The sequence below is a fragment of the Podarcis tiliguerta genome (genome assembly GCF_965153285.1).
Source record: "Podarcis tiliguerta genome assembly, chromosome: 8".
Lineage (NCBI taxonomy): Eukaryota > Metazoa > Chordata > Lepidosauria > Squamata > Lacertidae > Podarcis > Podarcis tiliguerta.
Window position 1 is genome coordinate 41,892,519 of NC_139541.1, and position 21,883 is coordinate 41,914,401.

General features: G+C 42.5%; 1 protein-coding gene across 2 annotated transcripts; it reads left to right on the forward strand.

Moving 5' to 3' along the window:
• The first annotated feature begins 3 nt into the window (after positions 1-3).
• CTCF (CCCTC-binding factor) lies at positions 4-21,444 on the forward strand. 2 transcript variants are annotated; one of them, XM_083452480.1, is made up of 11 exons: positions 4-133; positions 10,761-11,550; positions 12,141-12,311; positions 13,885-14,018; positions 14,595-14,715; positions 15,271-15,420; positions 16,047-16,207; positions 16,458-16,640; positions 17,159-17,294; positions 18,409-18,573; positions 19,745-21,444. In XM_083452480.1, the coding sequence occupies exons 2-11, from the start codon at positions 10,770-10,772 to the stop codon at positions 19,924-19,926; spliced, it is 2,184 nt and encodes a 727-aa protein (XP_083308606.1). In that variant the 5' UTR covers positions 4-133; positions 10,761-10,769; the 3' UTR covers positions 19,927-21,444. The 2 variants fall into 2 exon arrangements, with proteins under 2 accessions (XP_083308606.1, XP_083308605.1); XM_083452479.1 differs by having other exon boundaries at positions 7-133; positions 10,758-11,550.
• The last annotated feature ends 439 nt before the right edge of the window (positions 21,445-21,883 follow it).

The window sequence follows — 21,883 nt, forward strand, 5'->3', positions numbered from 1 at the left end:
ATTAAACCGCGAGCTGGTGCTGGGCGCTGGCGGCGGCCGCTAGCGGCGGGGCAGCGGCAGTAGGAGCTCCGCAGGGCCCGAGCGGGGCGGGGCCCGGGGCAGCAGGGGCGGCCCGGAGGCGCCTCCGGGACAGGTAAGCAGCGCGGGGGGTTTGCAGTCGCTTTCTCCGGCCTCTAGGTGTCACGATGGGGCTCGGGCTGGGACCCGCCGCGGCGCCGCCGATGGGGAGCGGGGCTTTGTCTCCCTCTACCGTCCCCATCGCCCTGATGCCGGCCTGGTACTGCCGCCCATCGGCCTCCCAGAGCAGCGCCTCTGCCGGAACCAGGCCGGGCCTGGATAAATAGACAGAGGCGCGGCTGCTTAGCTCGGCCTTGCCCAACCCGCCGCCGCCTCACCCTCTCCGCCGCCGCCAACCACGGCCTGTTGGAGTGACTCGGTTTTTATTTAACTCGTCCGCCATTATGGAAACGATTAACCCCGGGCGTTTCTGTCCCCGCCAAAAACCTCTGTTCAAAACACCCACCCGCCCGCCTGGATCCTGGCCGAGTCGATTGGGTTTCCTCCCCTCCCCCGTTTCCCAGCTCCTCCCGAGCCGCCCCCATTAACCTGCGGCCTAATCCTGCCACCTCCCGCCTCTTCTGGCTCGCTTCTCGTTCCGCCCGGTCGCCTCCGCCCCGCGTCGATTCCCGCCCGTCTCCGCTTCTGCTTTTCTCTCCCTCCTCCCCATGCCCGGACGTCCTCGTCCCGTCCCAGCTGACCGTCCCCGGCCTGCTCCGTCCGCGTCCTTTTCCCCCGATGGTCCTGCGTGTCCGCGCTGACCGTCCCTGCCCGCCTGCTCCCGCCGGCCGCCGCCTCGCTGTGCGCGCTGCGGAGTGAGAGGCGCTGCGAGCTCAAGATCGGGACTCGAGCTCCCTCTTGCAAGGCAGGCTGAGCTGCAGCGCCATGCAGCGCGGGAGAGCGCCAGGCGGGGACGCCCGAGCTCGCTCGCCTTGCCCGCCCGCCCGGCCTGGAACCGGGAAGGAGCTCACGCAGGGCTCCCCTTTTCACCTTTACCGGGGAAGGTCCTTTCGTAAAGTTAGGATGGTGTCCAGGAAGGGGGGAGACTTCACGATCTCATTCATACCCCCAGTCATGACTTTGGCCTCGACGCTACCACCTAGTTCTGATTATCTTTGTGCAGATACTATTCTTAAAGGTGGAAAAGAAGTAATACTTTAAGGGAAAGCTCTCAAAAATTGCCAGAAAATTGGGCCACGCAATTCCGGATGTTGTAGAGATCTTCCTTTATACATCCTCATGTATAATCCAAGAAGGTTTGGGGGAGGGGGATCTCCCAGCCCTGAAGGAGAGAAGTCTATTACTACTTTGACTCTATAGCTTCCTGAAGGTTCTCCTGCGGTTTTATTTTAAGAAAAGAACTCTTTCACAAAGGGAATATACCAGAAATTTGCATATTACTTTATATGCCTTGTTTTAAAATTTATTTCTCAGAATATATGCTGTCAATTTAATTTGAGCAGTTGAGAACATGCTTGAGGTTGCTAGTGTGAAATTGGTGGGCCTGTTAGATGTATTTCTCCAAAGTAGGTTAGGGTGAGTGATAGCAAGTTGCCCAAGCCATCCTGGGTAATCTTGACGGATAAGTCATAATTGCATCACACTAGTGAACTGCCTTCTAAAATGGGGAGAGGAGGGGTATTGGTCATAGCTAACCAGCTTTGATTCTGACCATTTATTTACAGTTACATGTTCTTTACAGAATGAGGTGGTCCGTGAGGGGAGATTTAAGTGAAATAATAAACCCATGCTACTATAATTATGCTAGCCCATAGTTGGTGCAGCATCTTGATGTAGCTAATACTTCTATGTTGTCAGTGGCCATCATTGCTGTTTTGCTGTAATAGTTAGAATTCTGCTTGATTTCCAAAAAAATATTCTTTTGGGCTCCCAGTATTGTAGTGATTGTCTGAATAGTCATTTAAACCTAAAAGTGTATTCCAAACTAGTATCCCTCACCCACATATATTTTAAAACACAGTTCTAAAGTCTTGCCCATTTGTCATTCGTCTGTCACTTTCTAATGCAAATGAGTCATCTCTAAATAACCACAGTAAGCTGTTTTATGGGTTACATTCTGTTTCTTATTTTACTTTCAAACTTTCCTACCATGAAAACAGGTGGACCTTGTGTGCTCCTTAACTTACTCTTTTGCAGGCTTTGGGCAAGTAGTGTACTGTACAAAGTGGTGCAAGGGAACAAATGAATTTGAGAGGCGGGGAGTAACTTAATCAAGGCTACTCTTACATATTCATGCTAATCTGATGGTGTTAGAGTTGGCTGATACTGGCGGCAGTAGACTCTATTGAGCAAAAGTTAACCTGTTGGGACTAGGCTGCGCTGACATCTGAAAGACATGCCTATGTAACAGTGCGCTGTAGTTCCATTTATTTCATTGGGGATTCCAGGACAGATAAAAGAAAGTACTTATACACATAGCACATAGTTAAACTATGGAGCAGTCTCCCATAGGAGGAAGTGATGGCCACCAACTTGGTTGGCTTTAAAAAAGGATTGAACAAATACATGGAGGTCAAGACTATCATCAGCAACTACTAGCCATAATTGCTATGTTGTACCTCCACTGTCAGAGGTAGTATACCAGTTCCTGGGAATTACAGGTAGGCAAAGAGCTGTTGCACTCATGTCCTACTTGCAAGTTCCCCACAGGAATCTGGTTAGTCATTGTGAGAACAGGATGGCGGACTAGATGAGCCATTGGCCTGATCCAGCAGCATCTTCTTATGTTCTTATGATTAAATCTTAGCAAATTTCCCCCAGTATCAGATACATTCTTCCTGTGATAGCCTGGTCTTCTGAGCTGTAGTTCAGACTTGCCTGTTGTTATGCTCCACTTCCATCTACACTATGCCAACAAACTGCTTCTACTTATCTTTTTATCTCCACCTGTGTTGAACTCTCATATATCTGTAAAACTTCCAAAAATCTCCTGGCATATTGAGGCATTCACCTTGGTTTTAGATCTGAATGTATCAATTGATTCTAATGTTGCAGTTGTTGAATTCTCAGCAGTACTGCTAAGGATTAAATGTACCCTTGCTGCTTCCGTCAAAACTTGGTGTGTTTTATGAAATACAGTGGTACCTTGGGTTACATACGCTTCAGGTTACAGACTCTGCTAACCCAGAAATAGTACCTTGGGTTAAGAACTTTGCTTCAGGATGAGAACAGAAATTGTGCAGCAGTGGCAGCAGGAGGCCCCATTAGCTAAAGTGGTGCTTCAGGTTAAGAACAGTTTTAGGTTAAGAACAGATCTCCAGAACGAATTAAGTTCTTAACCCGAAGTACCACTGTATTCTGAATGGTTGAGCCAATGATTCTATGAAGAATCTGCTTCATAGCTAGGGAACCTGACTTTATTTTCAAAACTTAAGGTCACATTTAATGTGAATTCTTGTACCTGGTGGAATTCATTTATTTTTGTAAATTTCACTTTCCCTACTGTGCCATTACATATAAGTAACTTCCAGTTTGTACATTCAGAGGTGATATTGGACTCAGATAAATATATAAAATAAGAATCCTGGAGTAGCTTCAATCAACCTATTTTATTAGCATAGCTGTAATTACAAAATGTGGTGGCCTTTGTAACATGTAGTATAGAACTCAGGATTTTTAGAGTTTGCTCCACCTTTGTAATATAAATTTCAAGTCCTGTTGATTTAATCTTATAACCACTTAGCTGGGGGTTAACTGCTTTGAACTCAGTGGAACGTAGTTCTGAACTGACATGCATAGACTTTGTTGTTAAGAACATGGAAAGTTGCCTTATGTAAAGTCAGATTATCCTAGTATTGTCTTCTCAGATTGGCAGTAGTTCTTCAGGGTCTCAGGCAGGGGTCTGTCCCATCACTTACCACCTGATTCCTCTTAAATAAAGATGACAAAGATTGAGCCTAAATCTTTATACTGTACATGCAAAGCAATTGCTCTACAATTGAGGTATGAATACTTCAGTGAAAATGGTTCCACATAAACAAGGGAACCTTTTTGAATCTCACTGCGGTGGTTTAGCTTTCCCTCTGGGTACAGTCTTGGAAACTTCTTACTTAACAAGAAAGAGGAAATTTATCTCTGTGTTATCCAAATAGACCTTCTCCATTGCTTGCTGTCAAATGGCTGAAATAGCATCTCATGCACAGCATTTTATGCTTTTATTCATATCTGCAGCTCCTGAGCTCCTGGGGGAAAGCTAGGTAAGGAAGGTGTGATGTTTCTGGACTACAATTTTTTTCATGCCTGACCATTGGCCATGCTTGCTGGGGCTGATGGGAGTTGTAGTCCAGCAACATCCGGAGGGCCAGAGGTTCCCCATACCTATTGTATGTATGTATGTATGTATGTGTGTCTTTCTGTGTACTCGATCATTGAGTCTGGGGCAACCTACAGTTGCTTTCAAGCTCCCTGGAACTTAACAATTTTGTTCAGAGTTCATTGATCTTGGTGTTGGTTTCTTGCAAGCAGACGATCTTGCAAACTGAAGCCAAAGGGATTTTCTTTGCATTGGCTAGAAAGTGAAACAAGGCATCAGCCGGAAAAGTCCAGTTTAGAAGAGGCAAGTGTTGAGGGGTTGAGATCTTTTCCCTCTCTCACCCTCCACTTAACCCAGAAGATGGATTCATAAGCTAGTGTTGGAAAATATCTTTTTCTGCATATTCTCTTATTAATCCCAATGGTGGGTCACCTTGATACCTTGTTAATTCCCCAGTGTCAAGAAGGAGCATTCATATCAAAAGGGTTGCTCCTAATGGCACCTGATGTATTCTCCAGCTCTTGACAGAAAGATCGTGAGAGAGAAACACTGGTTTTGCCTTTGGCCATGGTTGACTGCTACTGCAAGATCCTTTTCAAAACTCTCTTTAAAATAGAGGAGGAGGGGATGTGGGATTGGAGGAGGCATAGCTGGGTAGAGCTGCTATTTGAAAGCACTCCAGTACTCCCTGCTACATTAGTGAAAGCTTCTAGGGCAGGGTTTTTATGGATAAGGAGCTCTCTGACATTCCTGATCAGTTGGAATAAGACTTTGGGGCACAATTTACTGCAAGCTAAGCTAAACAAGGGCTAGTGGGGAACATGCTGGATACTCAGAAATTTTCCAACTCTGGTCTACAGTATGTTGAGTTCTTACATGTGTGTAAAATGACTTAAACATCAACTGAAAGCTCACACATTTGCATACTTTATTTTAAAGCTTTCATACAAGCTTGGCATCTTGGTCACTTACTGGAATATTACATTAACACAACAACAACTTTGCACAAGTAAGAGTAACCTCTTTTGAGTCTTCTGATGGCAGTGTCAAAATGACGGGTACTCACCAGCTTTGTGTGAGTAAGAATCATAAATGTTCATACAATTATCACTGAAAACCAGGGACAGTTCATATGTACAGCTGTGGAATAACAAGATATATGACACAGATCTAAATTGACTGAAATTCTGAATATATCTGCAGCATGTGACTACGAAAAAATATGTATAAATTCTTAATTAGTTGAGAATCTTGTAAGCTTCAGTGGGCATGTCTGCTATTAGTTAGGCACTGTTTTTCCTGGTGAACTAAATTTACTGCCCTTTAAAAGATTATTGTACACTTCAAAAGCTAAGAGAACAGATGTTCTAGGTACTCAATTCTTAGGTTTGAGTAACTGACTCCCAGGTTTTTCTGGAACTGTCTCTGGAGTGAAATGAGCTACTCATAAGCATTTCTAAAATAGCCTTGGCAGAATTCTTAAAATCAGCATTTAACCTAGCAAAGGTCAAAAAATGCCTTATTCACCTTTGCGATGCTTAACTTGTAAGCCTTCCTGGATCCAACTAATTGTCTATCTAGTCCAGCATCTTATTTATAAAAGTTTTCAACTAAAATTGAAGCCTGAAAACAGGATTAAAGGCAACAGCTCTCCCCTGTAGCAATTGGTGTTTAGAGATATACTGCCCCTGAATAAGATGATTTGACTTAGCTTTCATGATAGGGGTTTCCATGAATTTGGCTAACTTTACTTAAAACCACCTAGGTGGCTATTGTACAATAGTGAATCATTGTCTTCAAGTTGAATCTTTTAAAAAGGTAAAATAACTTTTTGGAGAAGTATCTTCCATTGATGCGGAATATTTCCCTTTTTAATACTAGCTACTTGGAAATAAATGTTAGAAATTTAGCTCAAGACAGAGGGTGCTGCTTTTAGTAAAAAACAGTATGAACATTTTTGGAGTAACTATAACCTGAGTTTTATTTGTGTGTGTGTGTTTTTGTTGTTGTTGTTTTTTGTATTTAGGGAACGGCTTTTGTAATAATCAATATGCTCTATCTAACATTCCCTTTGTTATAGTTGTTAGTAAAGTCTCGTTACTGTCTGCCTCTTTGTTTGGTTGTTTATAATAATCTACATGTAGTGGAGCAAAAACATGTTTGTTGTGAACCTTTGGGTTAACCACTTAATGTCATGCATGATAGCATAATTTTAAAACAGCAGGGTAACATACAAAACTTTCCCTTGAACATGGCTGTTCAGGCATAGAAAGTACAGTAAGCAAATAGCATTTTCTTTCTTTACTATGTTAAGGAAAATACAGGCTGAGGCAGATTTGGATGCCAGTTATGTTGTAGTCAACAGATAGGAGTGATTGCAATTGCATTTTTGATTTAATTGCTTCCTCTAAAAGGTGGTACTGTCTTAGCTTTCTGGACCATTGTGTAGCATCAGGAACTTGAGTGTATTCTGTGGATCCAGAGCCTTGTTTGAACTCCCCCCACTGTGATGCAACTGTCCCATTGTGGGGGTTTTTTTAATTGAAGCTGTCAAGTTCCTTAAATAAATGTTAAGATTGGTGTTTGTGGTTTTTTAACATCTGTATACTAGTAAGAACAATAGCTCTGAAGAAAAATGCTACACTTCTCAAAATATCATGCCCTATATTTTTGCAGGCATATTTTAGTAGAGCCAATCCCTCATAATTCAGGCATCTGAATGCAGCCCTGATTCAGGAAGCTTTTAATGTGTTCCTTTATTTTGTTGGAAGCCGCCCCAAGTGGCAGGTGGGCTACTTGAAATATTAATATTATTTCAAGATAGCGCTTCTTGTCACCTGTTATTTTATAATTTATAATAATGTTTTTCATAAAATTTATATACCACTATTGCTTTAAAAACCAACCAACCAACCTGAAAGCAGTATATAAGTGCTTTAAAAACAGCAATCTTGGGAGGGGGGGGAGAATATGCAGACTTTTAAAAATAGGAAGTGCCAATTTAGTTATTCAAATAGTTTTATATCAATTAATCTAACCTATTAATTGGTTCAGTTTTCCAACCCAACTTCTCATGTTGTAAAAGACAGCTAAACTTTACAGGTTATTCTTAGCAACTTGCTGTGACTCCACTGTAAATATTAATCGGAGATCCAGAGCAGAACTTGAGTAGGTGTGTTCTGCAATGGCCAAGGCTGGAAACATGGGCTTCTGCTGCAGGTGCGCAGGGTGAGCCAATCTAAATGAACTCTAAAATTCACAGAGGCAAATTAAAAACTGACAGCATGCACTGCAGGCATACAGACTTTTCACATCTGCCATGGTTTTAAAAACAGAAAAATGTTTCAGAATGTCTCCAAAACAGTTGATGGCATTTTTTTTTAAGTGCTTAAAATTGTGCTAAGTGCTTTGCAAAAATTATTAAGACAGACAAGTCAGAGGGTAAGGAAAGGAAGAACATTTAGAAAGATGCATAATAATTCACTAATTTTGGATAAAAAGGGTAAAAGCTATTTTATGGTTCATAAATGTAATTACTACACTAAAGTGGCAATATGCCTTTATGCAGATTCTAAGTGGGCTGGTTCTCCTATAAGGCCTCACAACTGTAGAAGCTCAAATTGCACATGCTTCCACTTACTGATGCTCAAATTAAATGCTGTGGTGCTTGTTGAAGAACGGTATGTTGTGGCCTTTCCATCAGTGCTGCTATTCCTTTTGTTTTAGGGGGGGGGGTGCGCGCGCGCACAACAGCCCTGATGTAGTTGACCAGAAAGTGAGTCATTGGGTTGTCTCAAAACTTAGTCCTATAGAGGTGACCTTTAGAGCATCAAGCTAACCAAATATTCTCTTTTTTCTGATCTTTTGATTTCTGGATTCCCCCCCCCCCCTTTCCTCCTATGCAGACACAGTAGCTGGCCTGCTAGGAAATGGAATTATTTATTTTGTGGGGAAGTTTAGGCAAGAGATGTGAGGCTGTCTCAGTGTTGACAAGCAAAGCAACCCACCCACACTGCAAATCATGTGGTCAGCTTCTGGGCAGGGAGACAGGAGAGCTTATTAAGCGCATGCGTTGAATCTCACTGTTAACTGTCATGCAGGCGGATGTAATACTGAGATACTCAGACAGCTGCTGGCAGAAAACAGGAAACTAACTTAAAAACAGTGGGATTCATTGCGTGTCAATTTGTTTTGCATTGCTTTGTTAATTTTCCGTTTCTTAGTTATACTGACACTGAAATCATTATTTTCGCAAAATGTTGGGTGCTGCTGCAGTATCAACAATCACATGAGTCTCTAAAAGTATCTATTATGTTGGAGGAAATGTGAAGTGCATGGACAAGAGCAGTGTTTTCCAAAGGTTAAGTGTGAAGAAGGTAGAAAACATTCCTTATACCTTGTATACTCATCAGGACTATCCTCATCCTACGTCAGCCTCACTTTTGTTACTTTCAAAGAGATGGAATAGATCCCAGGGCCTATTGTAATCCTGTGCAGGATAGTGATGCCTTGCATGTGAGCTAAACACCTAAGCAAGTTAACATATGTAAAGCAAAACAGAAGTTAAGCCATAATCCCTTTTTCTTCAGCACCACCTACCAAATAGTGGTTCAAAATAGCAAATTTTTACTCTGCTTCCAGAAGATACTTACTTGCCTTTCAGTGAATGTAGTTTTATCTCGGAGCTAATCAACATAGGATTTTTTTTAGCCTCACCTGCTGTGCAGGCTTGTGGTGAGGATAAAATAGAGAGGAGAGTCATATATACAAGCTTGAGCTCCATGGAGGGATAGAAATGTAGTAGTAATAGTAAGTGTTTTAGGTGTGGTTTTCTATTCCAAGCTACATTCCAATATATTGTGGGGAACTGGAATGGCCTAAAATGAAACAAAGTGTTGCTAGAAGTTGGCTTCCCTGGATCATTTGGTTTGAAAAAAACATGCAACATTTTCATCCCAATACATTACTGTACTACCAGTGGGACAATAAAGCACCCCATTAGCAAACCAGTACAATTTGTGGGTGTCCCAGGTACTTTCTGTACACCTTTTGTATACAGAAAGAAAATACGCTGGTGACACGTTGAACTTGGAGAGCATTGTGTAACAAAAAGTACACAGGTGTAATTTAATCCCTAAAGTCTGCATCTGGAATAATTTTAAGTGCTCAACTGGGATTTTTTCATGGTACCACCAGGGTTGTGCTTTTTTAATGGAAGAGGTTGGTTCATTCCTTTAATTTTAATGTTATCATTATGCAACAAATTACTAGTGTGGGTAGATGAGTGAATACTGTACGTAGATTTATTTGCAGGATTACTGTAGTCTTATTAAAAATAACTCTAAACGTTTACTTCCAAATTCCAGTTCAGATAAAGACTTTTCTTTCGCTCTCTTTTTAAAGAAAGAACATTCAATGTTCTTTGGTACTCCAACCCTCTGGGGTTAGAATAAGCTAAATATTTTTAAATACTGCTTTTATTTTAACAGATCTCAGGTGGACCTTTCCTCACATGTCATCTGTCTTGTTTGCTTTTGCAGTGGCACTGAACCACCCGCATTTGTGTGGGCTCTTCTTTGTTTTGGCCCACATTGTCAGCCTTTTTGCTGTTCTCTTCCTGTGAACTATTGACACTTCCACAGCAGCCATTTACTTTGTATTGGCAGTGTCCCAGGCACTCAGTTTTAGGTGTGTATCCACGCAACATTCTGAACATGTTCCAATTTCCCTTCCACTTAGTTGATTTTTCCTGCTTGGGGAAAAGCAACATAAGCACAGTAAAGAAGGGTATGGTTGCAAAAGCTGGCTGATCCAAAACAAAGTATTCAATATTTGGAGGTTGTGCTTTTCTGACATCTTATTTTGGGGTTGCTGCCTCGTCTGTGCCATTTTGGTACATCACATCACACCTAGACCATTTATTTCCAGGTGTAGCCAGAGCAACTTGCCTTTTTCTTTTCCTTTCACTTTTGACTAATGACTACTGCTGAAAGTAATGGCGGAGGGATTTCATGATGTCCCCAGAGACTCAATCTTTTTGACACTTTTTGGGAGGGACAAAAAATTCAGAAGCGGCTTTGCATTAGCCCAAAAATACTGTATCTGACTCATGGGATGCAGGAGGAAGAAAGAAGTGTAAAATGCATGTATCCTTGTAGCCTGATCTTGTCCCCCAAATCCTGAGTTAGAATGAATTACAATTCTTTCTCTTTTTTCACATTACAGACCTATATCAAGCGTGTGTAAAGAGTTGTATCCATAATATTTGTGAACAGGGGTCTTTTTTCTGAGCATTTCTTTTTTCAGCAAATGCAATGTGTTATTCATGTCTGATCAGATTTCTTAAGGTGTGACACTCTGTCCACCCATTTCTTGCAAGCTGCTGAAACAACTGCTTAAGTGTTTTGTCTCTCCCTCTGTTTTCCAGCAGGAAGGTGACATGGAAGGGGAGGCAGTTGAAGCTATTGGCGAAGAGTCTGAAACTTTCATTAAAGGCAAAGAAAGGAAGACCTATCAAAGGCGCAGGGAAGGTGGGCAGGAGGAGGATGCTTGCCCAATGCCACCCAACCAGGCAGATGGGGCTGAAGTGGTACAGGAAGTCAATGCTGGTGTCCAGATGGTCATGATGGAGCAGCTTGATCCAACACTGCTTCAGATGAAGACGGAGGTCATGGAAGGCACTGTGCAACAGGAAGCTGAGGCTACTGTGGACGACACGCAAATAATAACCCTACAAGTTGTGAATATGGAAGAGCAGCCTATAAACCTGGGCGAGCTCCAACTTGTCCAGGTGCCTGTCCCAGTGTCTGTACCTGTTGCTACCACTTCTGTGGAAGAACTTCAGGGGGCCTACGAAAATGAGGTCTCCAAAGGAGGCCTCCAGGAAGGGGAGCCTATGATCTGCCACACCCTCCCTTTGCCGGAAGGCTTCCAGGTGGTAAAAGTTGGTGCAAATGGTGAGGTGGAGACGCTGGAGCAAGGTGAACTTCAGCCCCAGGAGGATCCTAATTGGCAGAAAGACCCAGACTATCAGCCCCCAGCCAAAAAGACAAAGAAAACCAAAAAAAGCAAACTTCGTTATACTGAGGAGGGAAAAGATGTGGACGTGTCTGTATACGACTTTGAAGAGGAGCAACAGGAGGGCTTGTTGTCAGAGGTCAATGCGGAGAAGGTGGTGGGCAACATGAAGCCCCCCAAGCCAACAAAAATTAAAAAGAAAGGTACATGGGACATTGGATTTGGGGAGCAGAAGGGGGGGCATCTTCAGTATCTGTTCTGGATAGGAATTACTGCCCTCTTCCTGAATACATCATCATGTTAGAACAAAGAGCCTTGCCAGCCTTGAAACCCAGATACGTTTTGATAGGAGACTTGACTGTCTTTGATACCTCATTGTGGCCTGTTGAGATCAAGAAAGGGTTTTTGTCCCCACTTTTTTAAAGAATCTGGTGTTGCCTTCCATGAAGATTTAAATACAGGGGTGATGGATGGATTTCAGGGTGTGAATTACCTAGTTTCCCCTTAGATCAGTGTTACCCAGAGTTGTGGAGTTGCCTCCTTAATTAATTTGTTTGATCTACTTCTATTGGTTTTATTAATGCTATCCCCTGATTTAATCTGATATGGTATACTTTGTCCCCTTTGGATAGGTGCCTTGAAATTGGAAGTGGGGTGGAAGAAAAACATGAGGAGGATCCTGCCTCAAAGTGGGGTCTTTGAACTGGATTTGCCTCTGTGGTGCTCCAGGTCATTTATGCATATAGAAGGGTTGCTATTTTAAGACTGCTAAAGAGGCTTGCTTTCTGGACAGGAGTGAAGAAGACATTCCAGTGCGAACTGTGCAGTTACACTTGCCCACGCCGTTCAAACCTGGACCGTCACATGAAAAGCCACACAGATGAGAGGCCGCACAAGTGCCATCTTTGTGGCAGAGCTTTCCGGACAGTCACATTGCTGAGAAATCACCTCAACACTCACACAGGTACTTTAAAGGGAAAGGGTGACCTCTGTTTCTTTTGGGGGCCACATTCCCTCAGGGTTAGTGTATCGGAGGCTGCATGCCGGAGCCAGTGATGGATGGAGCCAGACACAAGGGTTCTGGATTAATTGATCCAGAATGAGAATTACCGTACTGTGCTTCAATTTTCACAGTGACTACCTCATGCTAGAGTCCCTAAACTTAGGCGAGTCTATTCAGGAGTAAGTGCTGTTGGGTGTAAAGGGATGATGCATGAATAAGTATGCAGTGAATTATTATTTTTAAGTACAACAGACCAATATATCCAATGTTTTAGAAACCTAATGAAAGCAATTCCTTTCTGACTATACAAACAAACAAACAAAAACATACACTGCAGATGCCAGAAACCTAGCAATTTGTCCTCAGGCTTTCACTGAGCCAGGAAAAATGTTTTTTAAAAGCTTTATATTTATCAGATAAAATGCTGCCCCTTTCAGCTTTTCTGACACTGCATATAAAAAAAGGGGAAAGACTGTAAAAAGCCAAGAAAAACAAGGAAGAATGTTTCTAATGTGATGGAAGAATGGGACTGCTTCAGGCAAGTTTCCCATCTGTGGTTTAGGTGATGCTGCCAGCCCATAAGCATTTTTTCTGGCACCTGCCTCTTGGTTTGTGGGAGCTACAGATTCAAGCCATCCTTGTGCTAATATTGGTCCACCAGTAATTTTAGATTCTGTGATATGAGAGGCAAGTGTCATGATTAACTCTACTGAATAAGCAAACAGGGCTGTATTTAATGTTAGTTCTGCTTGGAGAATACCCATTGAAATTAAAAGATGTGACTGAATTATGTCCATTAATTCCATTAGGTATACTCTGAGTAGAACTTTGTTAGCCAAAACTCATACCAGTATATGCAAAAAGACCTGAATGGATTTTTATGGTGAATCCTAATGTGTCTTAACTGAACACTAGGCTTGGGGTTGCAGAAGGGAGGTTGAGGCTCATAGGAATGGGGGAAGAATTTGACACTGAAGCGACAGACTGGATTCTTTTTCAGTCTGGACACCTCAGCATTTCAGATGTCCCAACCGGTCCTTGTCCTACTGTGAAGTTTCCTTTTTTTGCCCATGAGGGCTGGAAACTTCCTTTTGAAACACTGAGAATTACTGCCTTCCTTACTGTTAACACCAATCTGCATAATTTTGATCACCCCACAAAGTCCAAAACATAGCTTTCAATAAAGCAGAAGCATAATTGAAATAAAAATGCCTTGCATCAATTGCTTCTCTGTGGAACAGTCACATTCCTTACCATGCCGTTGGGTGGTAGGGCTTCGGTTTTTTTATAGTTGGGATGCTATAGAAAACAAGTCTTACTTAACCACATGTACCATACTTAGCTTTTTCAAGCATTCGGACCCTTAGCATGGTGGCATCAGTGTACTTAATAATAATAATCAGTCTTTTTAAATAGAGATTTTCTTGCCCATTTTTGATGCACCTTTAAATTAAGAAAGCTAACATATTTCCTACAGATGATGCCAATATCTGTTTAGACTTTTTAATATATATTTGTCTCTGTGATCTCTCAGGTACTCGTCCTCACAAGTGCCCTGACTGTGACATGGCCTTTGTGACAAGTGGCGAGTTAGTTCGGCATCGCCGCTACAAACACACCCACGAGAAGCCATTCAAGTGTTCCATGTGTGACTATGCCAGCGTGGAGGTACGTTTTGAATCCAGTTTTCCAGGAGTAGTAGTAGTAGTAGTAGTAGTAGTAGTAGTAGGTAGGCCATACCCACTTAACTACCAGTATTATCCTGTCTCCATGCCCCCCCCCCCCATTTGAGGTTTTGGGTTTCTTTAATGGATATGGAGTTAACAAAGCCTGTGTCATATTGTTTGTTTCTTGACCACACATTTAGTGTGCCTAAATAGACAGGTAACTTGCATCTTATGCAAGGGTTCTGCTATGGGCGTCCACATGTAAATGCAAAAACATGTATAGCCAGGTGCCCCCGGAACTACCCCCCCCCCCAAAAAAAATGCAGTTTCTGGTTTTGTAGGGGAGGTCTGTTGCCCAGAGTGGAAATATCAAAAATGACATTGGCAGGCAATAAGCAGCTGTTTGGCTCCCAGAAAGCTTTTAGCCCCATAGCCATTCTGTTTTCTGTATGTCTCATCTTACAATTCAAGAAATGCAAAAGGTAAAAATAGCACTGATTCTTTTGTGAAAAGACAGTGAATGCAAAGCCCTTTCTTCTTATGGTACAAATCCCATCTTGGTATTCTTAACTTACAGGTGAGCAAGTTGAAACGCCACATTCGCTCTCACACTGGAGAGCGGCCATTCCAGTGCAGCTTGTGCAGCTACGCCAGCAGAGACACTTACAAACTGAAGAGGCACATGAGGACCCATTCTGGTACATATTTTGCAGAGGTGGCACAGAGGCCAGCACACACTGGAATTTCTGTGCACGCTGCTCCTTTGGCATGGAAAACCTGTGTGCAATTTCTGCATAATCTCAGAAACTGTGGGATGGGGGGGCGTGTCTGACTTAATATTCTAGTGGCTTTTCTTAAAGGCTGCTATGACCATTGTCACTGCTTGGATCAGCATTTCAAGAAGTGGGATTCCTTACAGACGTTTTTTAAAATTTGTACAGTACTTGCTTTTTTGCAAACTGTTAGGGAAGTGTAGTAATCTTTAACTGAACACTAAACTGAAGTTCCCTGACGGCAGCTTCAAAGAGTGATGTATATTTTGTAATTGGGAGAGAAGGAGATATTGGCACTCATCCACAGATCATTGTATCTGCCATGCAGCATTTGAGAGATCTCTCTTCTTTGCATTCTTTGCCCCATAATTTGACTTTGATTGAGGGGATGCTGTCTCTCCAAGCCCACCCCTCAGGTCCTTTGATAGTTTACTGCCCGCAAATGAGCCTCTCTTACTAACTGCTCCTCTCTTCTGAAAGGTGAGAAGCCCTACGAGTGTTACATTTGCCACGCTCGCTTCACCCAGAGTGGGACTATGAAGATGCACATCCTGCAGAAGCACACGGAGAATGTGGCCAAGTTTCATTGCCCTCACTGTGACACTGTTATTGCACGGAAGAGTGACTTGGGTGAGTGCCATGAGGCTTGAGGTTGAGGTACCAGATTCTAGTAAAAGAGGTGGTGATCATACTTCTCAGAGGAAAGACTAGTTGGTTGGTCAACTAATATTAGTTTGATGGTCTAGAGAACAGGCTGAAGGCTGCTAAAGCCATGCAGGTCTGGCCCTGCAAAAATTGCCTTGTTGAGAGATTGCCTGAAAACCACATATAAGCTGTTTTTTGCTCCTCAGAAGTAATACAGTGTATAAATGCAGTTACTTGATTGCCTTTGAGGGTCTGGTTTTCTTTCTATTTGGTTATGAGGGCCACATAACTACTTGCTAAAGTAGGAGCTTAGAATATAATAAGCCTAGCAAATATCAGATTCCAGAACTCTAAAATTCCATGTGTGCAATAACAGATTTATATTTTTAATCCCACTGTACCTTGAAGGCTCACAGAAAAACAAATACAGAGGACATGGAGTCTTAGATACTGTGGGCTAAAATATTTATCTTAGCATAACAGGGCAGGAGTTTGCCCATTCAGCTGAACATTAATATAATCTCTAGGGAGTAAGCATGAGCACCTCGATGTATTCCACAGGCTATGCAGTAAAAGCAGAGCACTCTATGTGGCCTGTTTCTCTTTACCAGGTGTCCATTTGCGGAAGCAGCATTCCTACATTGAGCAGGGCAAGAAGTGTCGTTACTGTGATGCTGTATTCCATGAGCGGTATGCACTCATCCAGCATCAGAAATCTCACAAGAACGAGAAGCGTTTCAAGTGTGACCAGTGTGACTATGCATGTCGACAGGTGAAGAATATGTAAATGTTTAAGAATGGTCGGGTGAAGCACGCAGATCAGGTGGGGGAGGATGCAAAATAATAAAGTGGGATAATGTAGACCGACACAGTGCCCACCAGATGTTGAATTACAACACGCATCAGCATGTTTGCAGCTGATGGGAGTTGTTGTCCAAGAACATTTGGAGGGCACCAGGTTGCCTCCTCCTGCCCTAGAGTTATCCCCCACCCCTGCTGACTTGGTTCTTGGTTCCTTCTAGGAACGGCACATGATTATGCACAAGCGAACCCACACTGGAGAAAAGCCTTATGCCTGTAGCCATTGCGATAAGACCTTCCGCCAGAAGCAGCTGCTTGACATGCACTTCAAACGCTACCATGATCCAAACTTTGTTCCGGCTGCCTTCGTTTGCTCCAAGTGTGGCAAAACATTCACACGCCGTGTAAGTGATTGGGGGCAAGGTTGCTGCATGAAGCAGGGCGTAAGACTGGTGCCTGAGATAATAAGTTGAGCACTAATAGATCTTCCAGCTTCCTTGATGTGCTATATTGCTAACTGCCTTGGTGAGGTCAAACAGATATACGAAAAAAGCCATCCCCATATGGCATTTTGCTGGGTGTGTATCCCTTTCAAAATGGTAACTTGTCATGGGAGGGGCTGCAAAACCTACGTAAATACACTTGCTGATTCCTGTTCTCTCTTTGGAGTTATGTCAAGCATACGAATGCTGGTCTATATGTTCTCTTTGGGTGGGATTATTGGGAGAAGTAAAGTGTACCAAATAAAATTTGGCTCATCATCACAGCTTACCTCTGATGTTGGGGCTTAGCCCCAGTTTTGGCAAATAAGATCATTTTTTCGTTTGGAGGATAAATCGGGGGGTGTGTATCATGCTTGGATTCAAGTGCTCTAATTCAATACAGCCAACGTCTTAACATTCACCTGGCTTTTTCTAATCAGAACACCATGGCCAGACATGCAGATAACTGCACAGGCCCTGATGGAGTCGAAGGAGAAAATGGAGGGGAGCCTAAGAAGGGGAAACGTGGGCGAAAGAGAAAAATGCGCTCTAAGAAAGAGGACTCCTCTGATAGTGGTAAGAACTGTAAGCTTCTCTCTGAATCAGCTGTGACATCCTCACCTTGCTTATATGCTCAATTCTCTGCATTATATTCTCATGCAGCTCTATAGTTACCAAGCCGTGCATGTCGCTCATAATAAAAATCTTGCCAATGGTCACTTAAGCACTACTAGCTGCAATTTTTCTTGCAGCTATAGAGTATAGGGCGTTATAAACATGTAATAAATAATAATAATGGCAACATCCAAGCTTTTGGCTTCCAAATTTGTTTTGCCTACCACCTGGCACACCACAACAGGTCTAAATCTTGGGTGTGAATGAGTATGTTAGTGTTAAGCTGCCAAGAAAGGGCAGTAGAGGTGATATTTTTCCCTCCCTTTGAGCTGGCTCATCACCTGTTTTACGTACAGCCTATATAGGATCATAGAATTGTAGAGTTGGAAGGGACCCAAGTGTCATTTAGTCCAACCCCTTGCAATGCCGTTCTGTTCCAAGTCAAGGTGGGGGATGCTGGAAGGTGCCTCCAAGTGCAAAGCAGGGGAGTCATTTCTAGTATGCAGTTGAGGGGGGAAGGCACTTCTTTGCAAGATAAATATATAGAAGACCCAAACCAGATGCTAAGTGTGTACGCATCTGTACACTTGCTTGTAGTGGTGACAGGACAGCTCAGTGAGTGGAAGTGAGAAGACACATGGACAAAAGGCACCAGGAATCTTTTGAAGAAGATTTTAAGAGGAGGACAGGGTAAAGTTAATAGGGAAGTCGTTAGAACGCCTTGAAGTTCAGTATCCCACACATAATGATGAAATTCCGTAGGAGGCAATTTATTTATTTGCAATATGTTTTTGAAAAACAATAATAAAACAAAATTCTGCTTCTTCATTCCACTGAAGAGCATTCTGAATAGCTAATAAAAAGAAATTTCTTGCTTCCACCCCACCCCCAGCACACATGTACAGTCAAAAATCCTCCCCTCCCATTTCATTGTGGAGAGGTGTACTGACATCTTCAAAGTTCCAAATTTCATTCATTCCTGATTAAAACCTGAAATGGCAATACTGCCTATGGGGAGCATATTAGCTGTTCCCATTTTGCTGTTTTCATTGATTTCTTTTTTTCAATATTGAAGAGGAAAATGCAGAGCCAGAATTGGATGATAATGAAGAAGAAGAGGAGACGGCGGTTGAAATAGAGGCTGAACCGGAAGTGGAACCTGTGGTTCCAGCACCACCACCGGCTAAGAAGCGAAGAGGAAGGCCGCCAGGCAAAGCCAATCAACCAAAACAGCCCCAGCGTAAGTCCTGGGCCATGGAAGAAAGGAAGATTGTGCATAGGTGGTTTGGGGGGGGGGGGCAGGTTGCAAGTTTTTGCAAGGTGCATTATAATAGAGTCAAATATGACTGGCAATCAGTGGGAAATCGGATATCATCACTTAACATATTTTCAATAATATTTGCTACCATAAAGGTCTAGAAACTTGTGAGGGGCAGAGTACTCAAATGTCTTGGGAATTTGCACAAAATACTAGATTCTTGGTGAAGCATTTGCACATGTAGGGTCAAGTTGGCTAGTTCTTAACACTCTGCTCAACTAAGATTGAACTTGCATGACCAAATCTAATTGGTCAGTCTCCCTGAATTGGATGTTTATGAGCATCTTGGTATTGTTAATGGCTGAACTCTTGTTCAGATTTCTAGAAATTTCAGAAATCGGGTTGGAATAAAAACATTTATGAAACCAAGATGCCGTACATTCCATCTCAGGAGGTAATGAAAACCTCTTCTCAGAAGCTTGTGCAGCCACAGGAAAAAAGACCGTAACTCAGTGAACAGCACATTCCTTGCATGCAGATGATCCCAGTTCAGTTGCTGACATGTCCAAGTAGGGCTGGGGAATCAATCCCCGCTCCAAAACCCTAGACAGCCCCTGCCAGTAAGTGTAATAATAATAATTAAATAATTTAATACCCTGCCCCATCTGACTGGGTCAGAAGGACCAATGGCCTGATTTGATAAAAGTCAGCTTTCTATGATGACTGTGAATTTTTATAACCTTAGGCAGTCAGCCTAAAAAAAATTTATTCTTCCTCTCCAAATGCAACTTAAAGATGTGTCAGAGTACATTTCCTGTGATGGCATTCCATGGGCAGGACTCAGCTGTATATTCATGCTCAGTCTGACACACATTTTCCCTCTCCCTGCAGCCATCAAAAAACATACCAATTTGAAGCCACATTGGTCAGAGACCAATTTTGCCATCACTCTTGGAATTGTTAAAATTAGAGAGGCCTTACCTAGTCACTGTTGTCCAGCTATGAGTTTGTCCAATTCTCCACCACATACTGCACTGCCAGAGAATCACAGCATATACACAGCCTTAGCTATTGTTATTGTGCCTAGTGTTGAGATACTGTGAAGTGGTATCCCCAGAGAGAGTCTGACTTTTACCCCGTTCTTATTTGATAGCAACAGCAATCATTCAGGTGGAAGACCAGAACACTGGTGCAATTGAAAACATTATAGTGGAAGTCAAGAAGGAGCCTGAAGCAGAGACTGTAGCAGCTACAGCAGGAGCTCAGCCAGCTGCGGTGGAAGCACCCAATGGAGACCTCACCCCAGAGATGATTCTTAGCATGATGGACCGGTGATGGAGGAAGAGTTATGCTCTTGACTGAACTGGCCTGGGCTCTTTTGAAGCGGCTCGATCCCTTTTATTTTTATTTTCCTTTTTACCTTATTTTTGGCTTTGGGAAATGCATCATTTTTAGACCATTTTACCAAACAACTCGGGAAACAAAACTTCAAATGATGTTAGAAAGTGATTTGCCTAGAACTTTCTCTGTTTAATGTTAGCCTATAACCGGATCATGGAACGTGGGGATGTTTTTGAGTCCCCAGGGGTCTCCTGCAGGTCGCTGGATCCAGTTAACTCTGGACTGCATTGTAGTGACAGGCCACGGACAGCCTTTGCACGTAACGTGGAAAACATGGAAGCCCGGACTCGAGCCCACACTAACTGCTCTGGATCTGCTTTCGCGTTCCTTGAAGCCCTCTGGCCTCATTTTGCTCTATAGAGGTTTTTAAATGTAAATGCAGAACTCAGGAGGGTTGTAAAACTTTTATTGCATTTTAGTTTTTGCTTTCCCCCCTCACCCACCCACCAACTCCACCCTTCCACTGACTGGCTCTGCGTCAGCAATGTAGGTTTGGCATGCTCCAGCTGGTGTCTTTCCTCCCAGATGCTTTGCTTTCTGCAGGGCATCTCTGTAATGATCAAGCTTGTAAATAACTTTTTTTTACATTTTAATCTTTTTTTCCATTTAATTAAGAGGTTTGTGGGGGGAATGCAGTTTAAAGAAGAGAACCCTGTTATTTTAAACCAGTGGTAGCTAACATGGTGCCCTCTAGATGTTGCTCGATTACGGTTCCCCTCATCTCTGACCATTGTCTCTGGCACTGATGGGAGTTGGAGTCAGACAGCATTTGGAGAACTGCAAGTTCCCCACCCCTGTTTTAAAACTCTTACAAAAATGAATTATGCAGGAATTGGTCCCGGATTAAATATTGGAACCTATCAAATTAGTGGAAGAGTGCTAGCCAAGTGTAATGATAGAACTCCACACCCCATTTCCGTTTCTAAATATATAGACTTGGTCTTGAAACGTGTCACTTAAACTCCCTTTTGAGTTTCAGGTTTTCACAACTCAATTTTCTTTGCTCACTTTTTTGTGTTTATGAATTCTGTGTTGAAAGCCAAGGTGTTAATTTGCATAGGGCTTCCCAGCCCTTGAAACCTAGGGCAAGAAATCATACTAGGTCATTAATTAAAAGATTTGGGGTTTTTAATTAAAAAGAAGAATAATGTGAAAATACAAAATGATGCCTGTATATGAACCATCACATGTTAAAACTACGTAAGCTTTTTATAGAGCCTCAGTCTTGCTGATTTCAAAAAGAATTTTCTTCTATGTATCGCTTTTAAGAGAGCTATCAGGTTAGCTATCTGATTCTAGGTTGATGCATTTTTGTACTTAGCTGTACTGTGTGATATTTTTCATTATTTTAGGAAACCAACATGAGATAAAATGTTATAAAAATACATAATGGGGTTTGGACTCTGGGAAGGAGAATATACTGCTGTACAGCTAATAAATAATAATGATGAACCTGTGTGCATGCTTTCTGCCTCCTTGGAACCTCAAGAAGTTGTGTGAAAAATAGGATCGAACAAGTTTATAATCACTTTTAAGTGAAGGGGGAGTGAATACATGTTGCCTTTTTGAGCTGTTTTCATTCAGTGGGAGATTTTCCCATTAAAGAAGAATGGAATTTCCTATATATCATAACTATTATTTACTGCATATGCATTTTAATCACACAGCACACAGTTAATGGCACCTTTGGCTTTTTCATGCATTGTATTAATGGGCCATGCACATCACTTCTACAAAAGATGCTTAAAATGTACTTGCAAATTGGAATCCATGCACAAGATTCTGAGTTCTTCTCTTCCATTTTCTTTGAAGCATAGTCGACCTAACAATATCAAATGGAAGGCCAATTTTCAACCAAACGTAGCCTGCTGACTCTCTCCTCAAGGGGCAG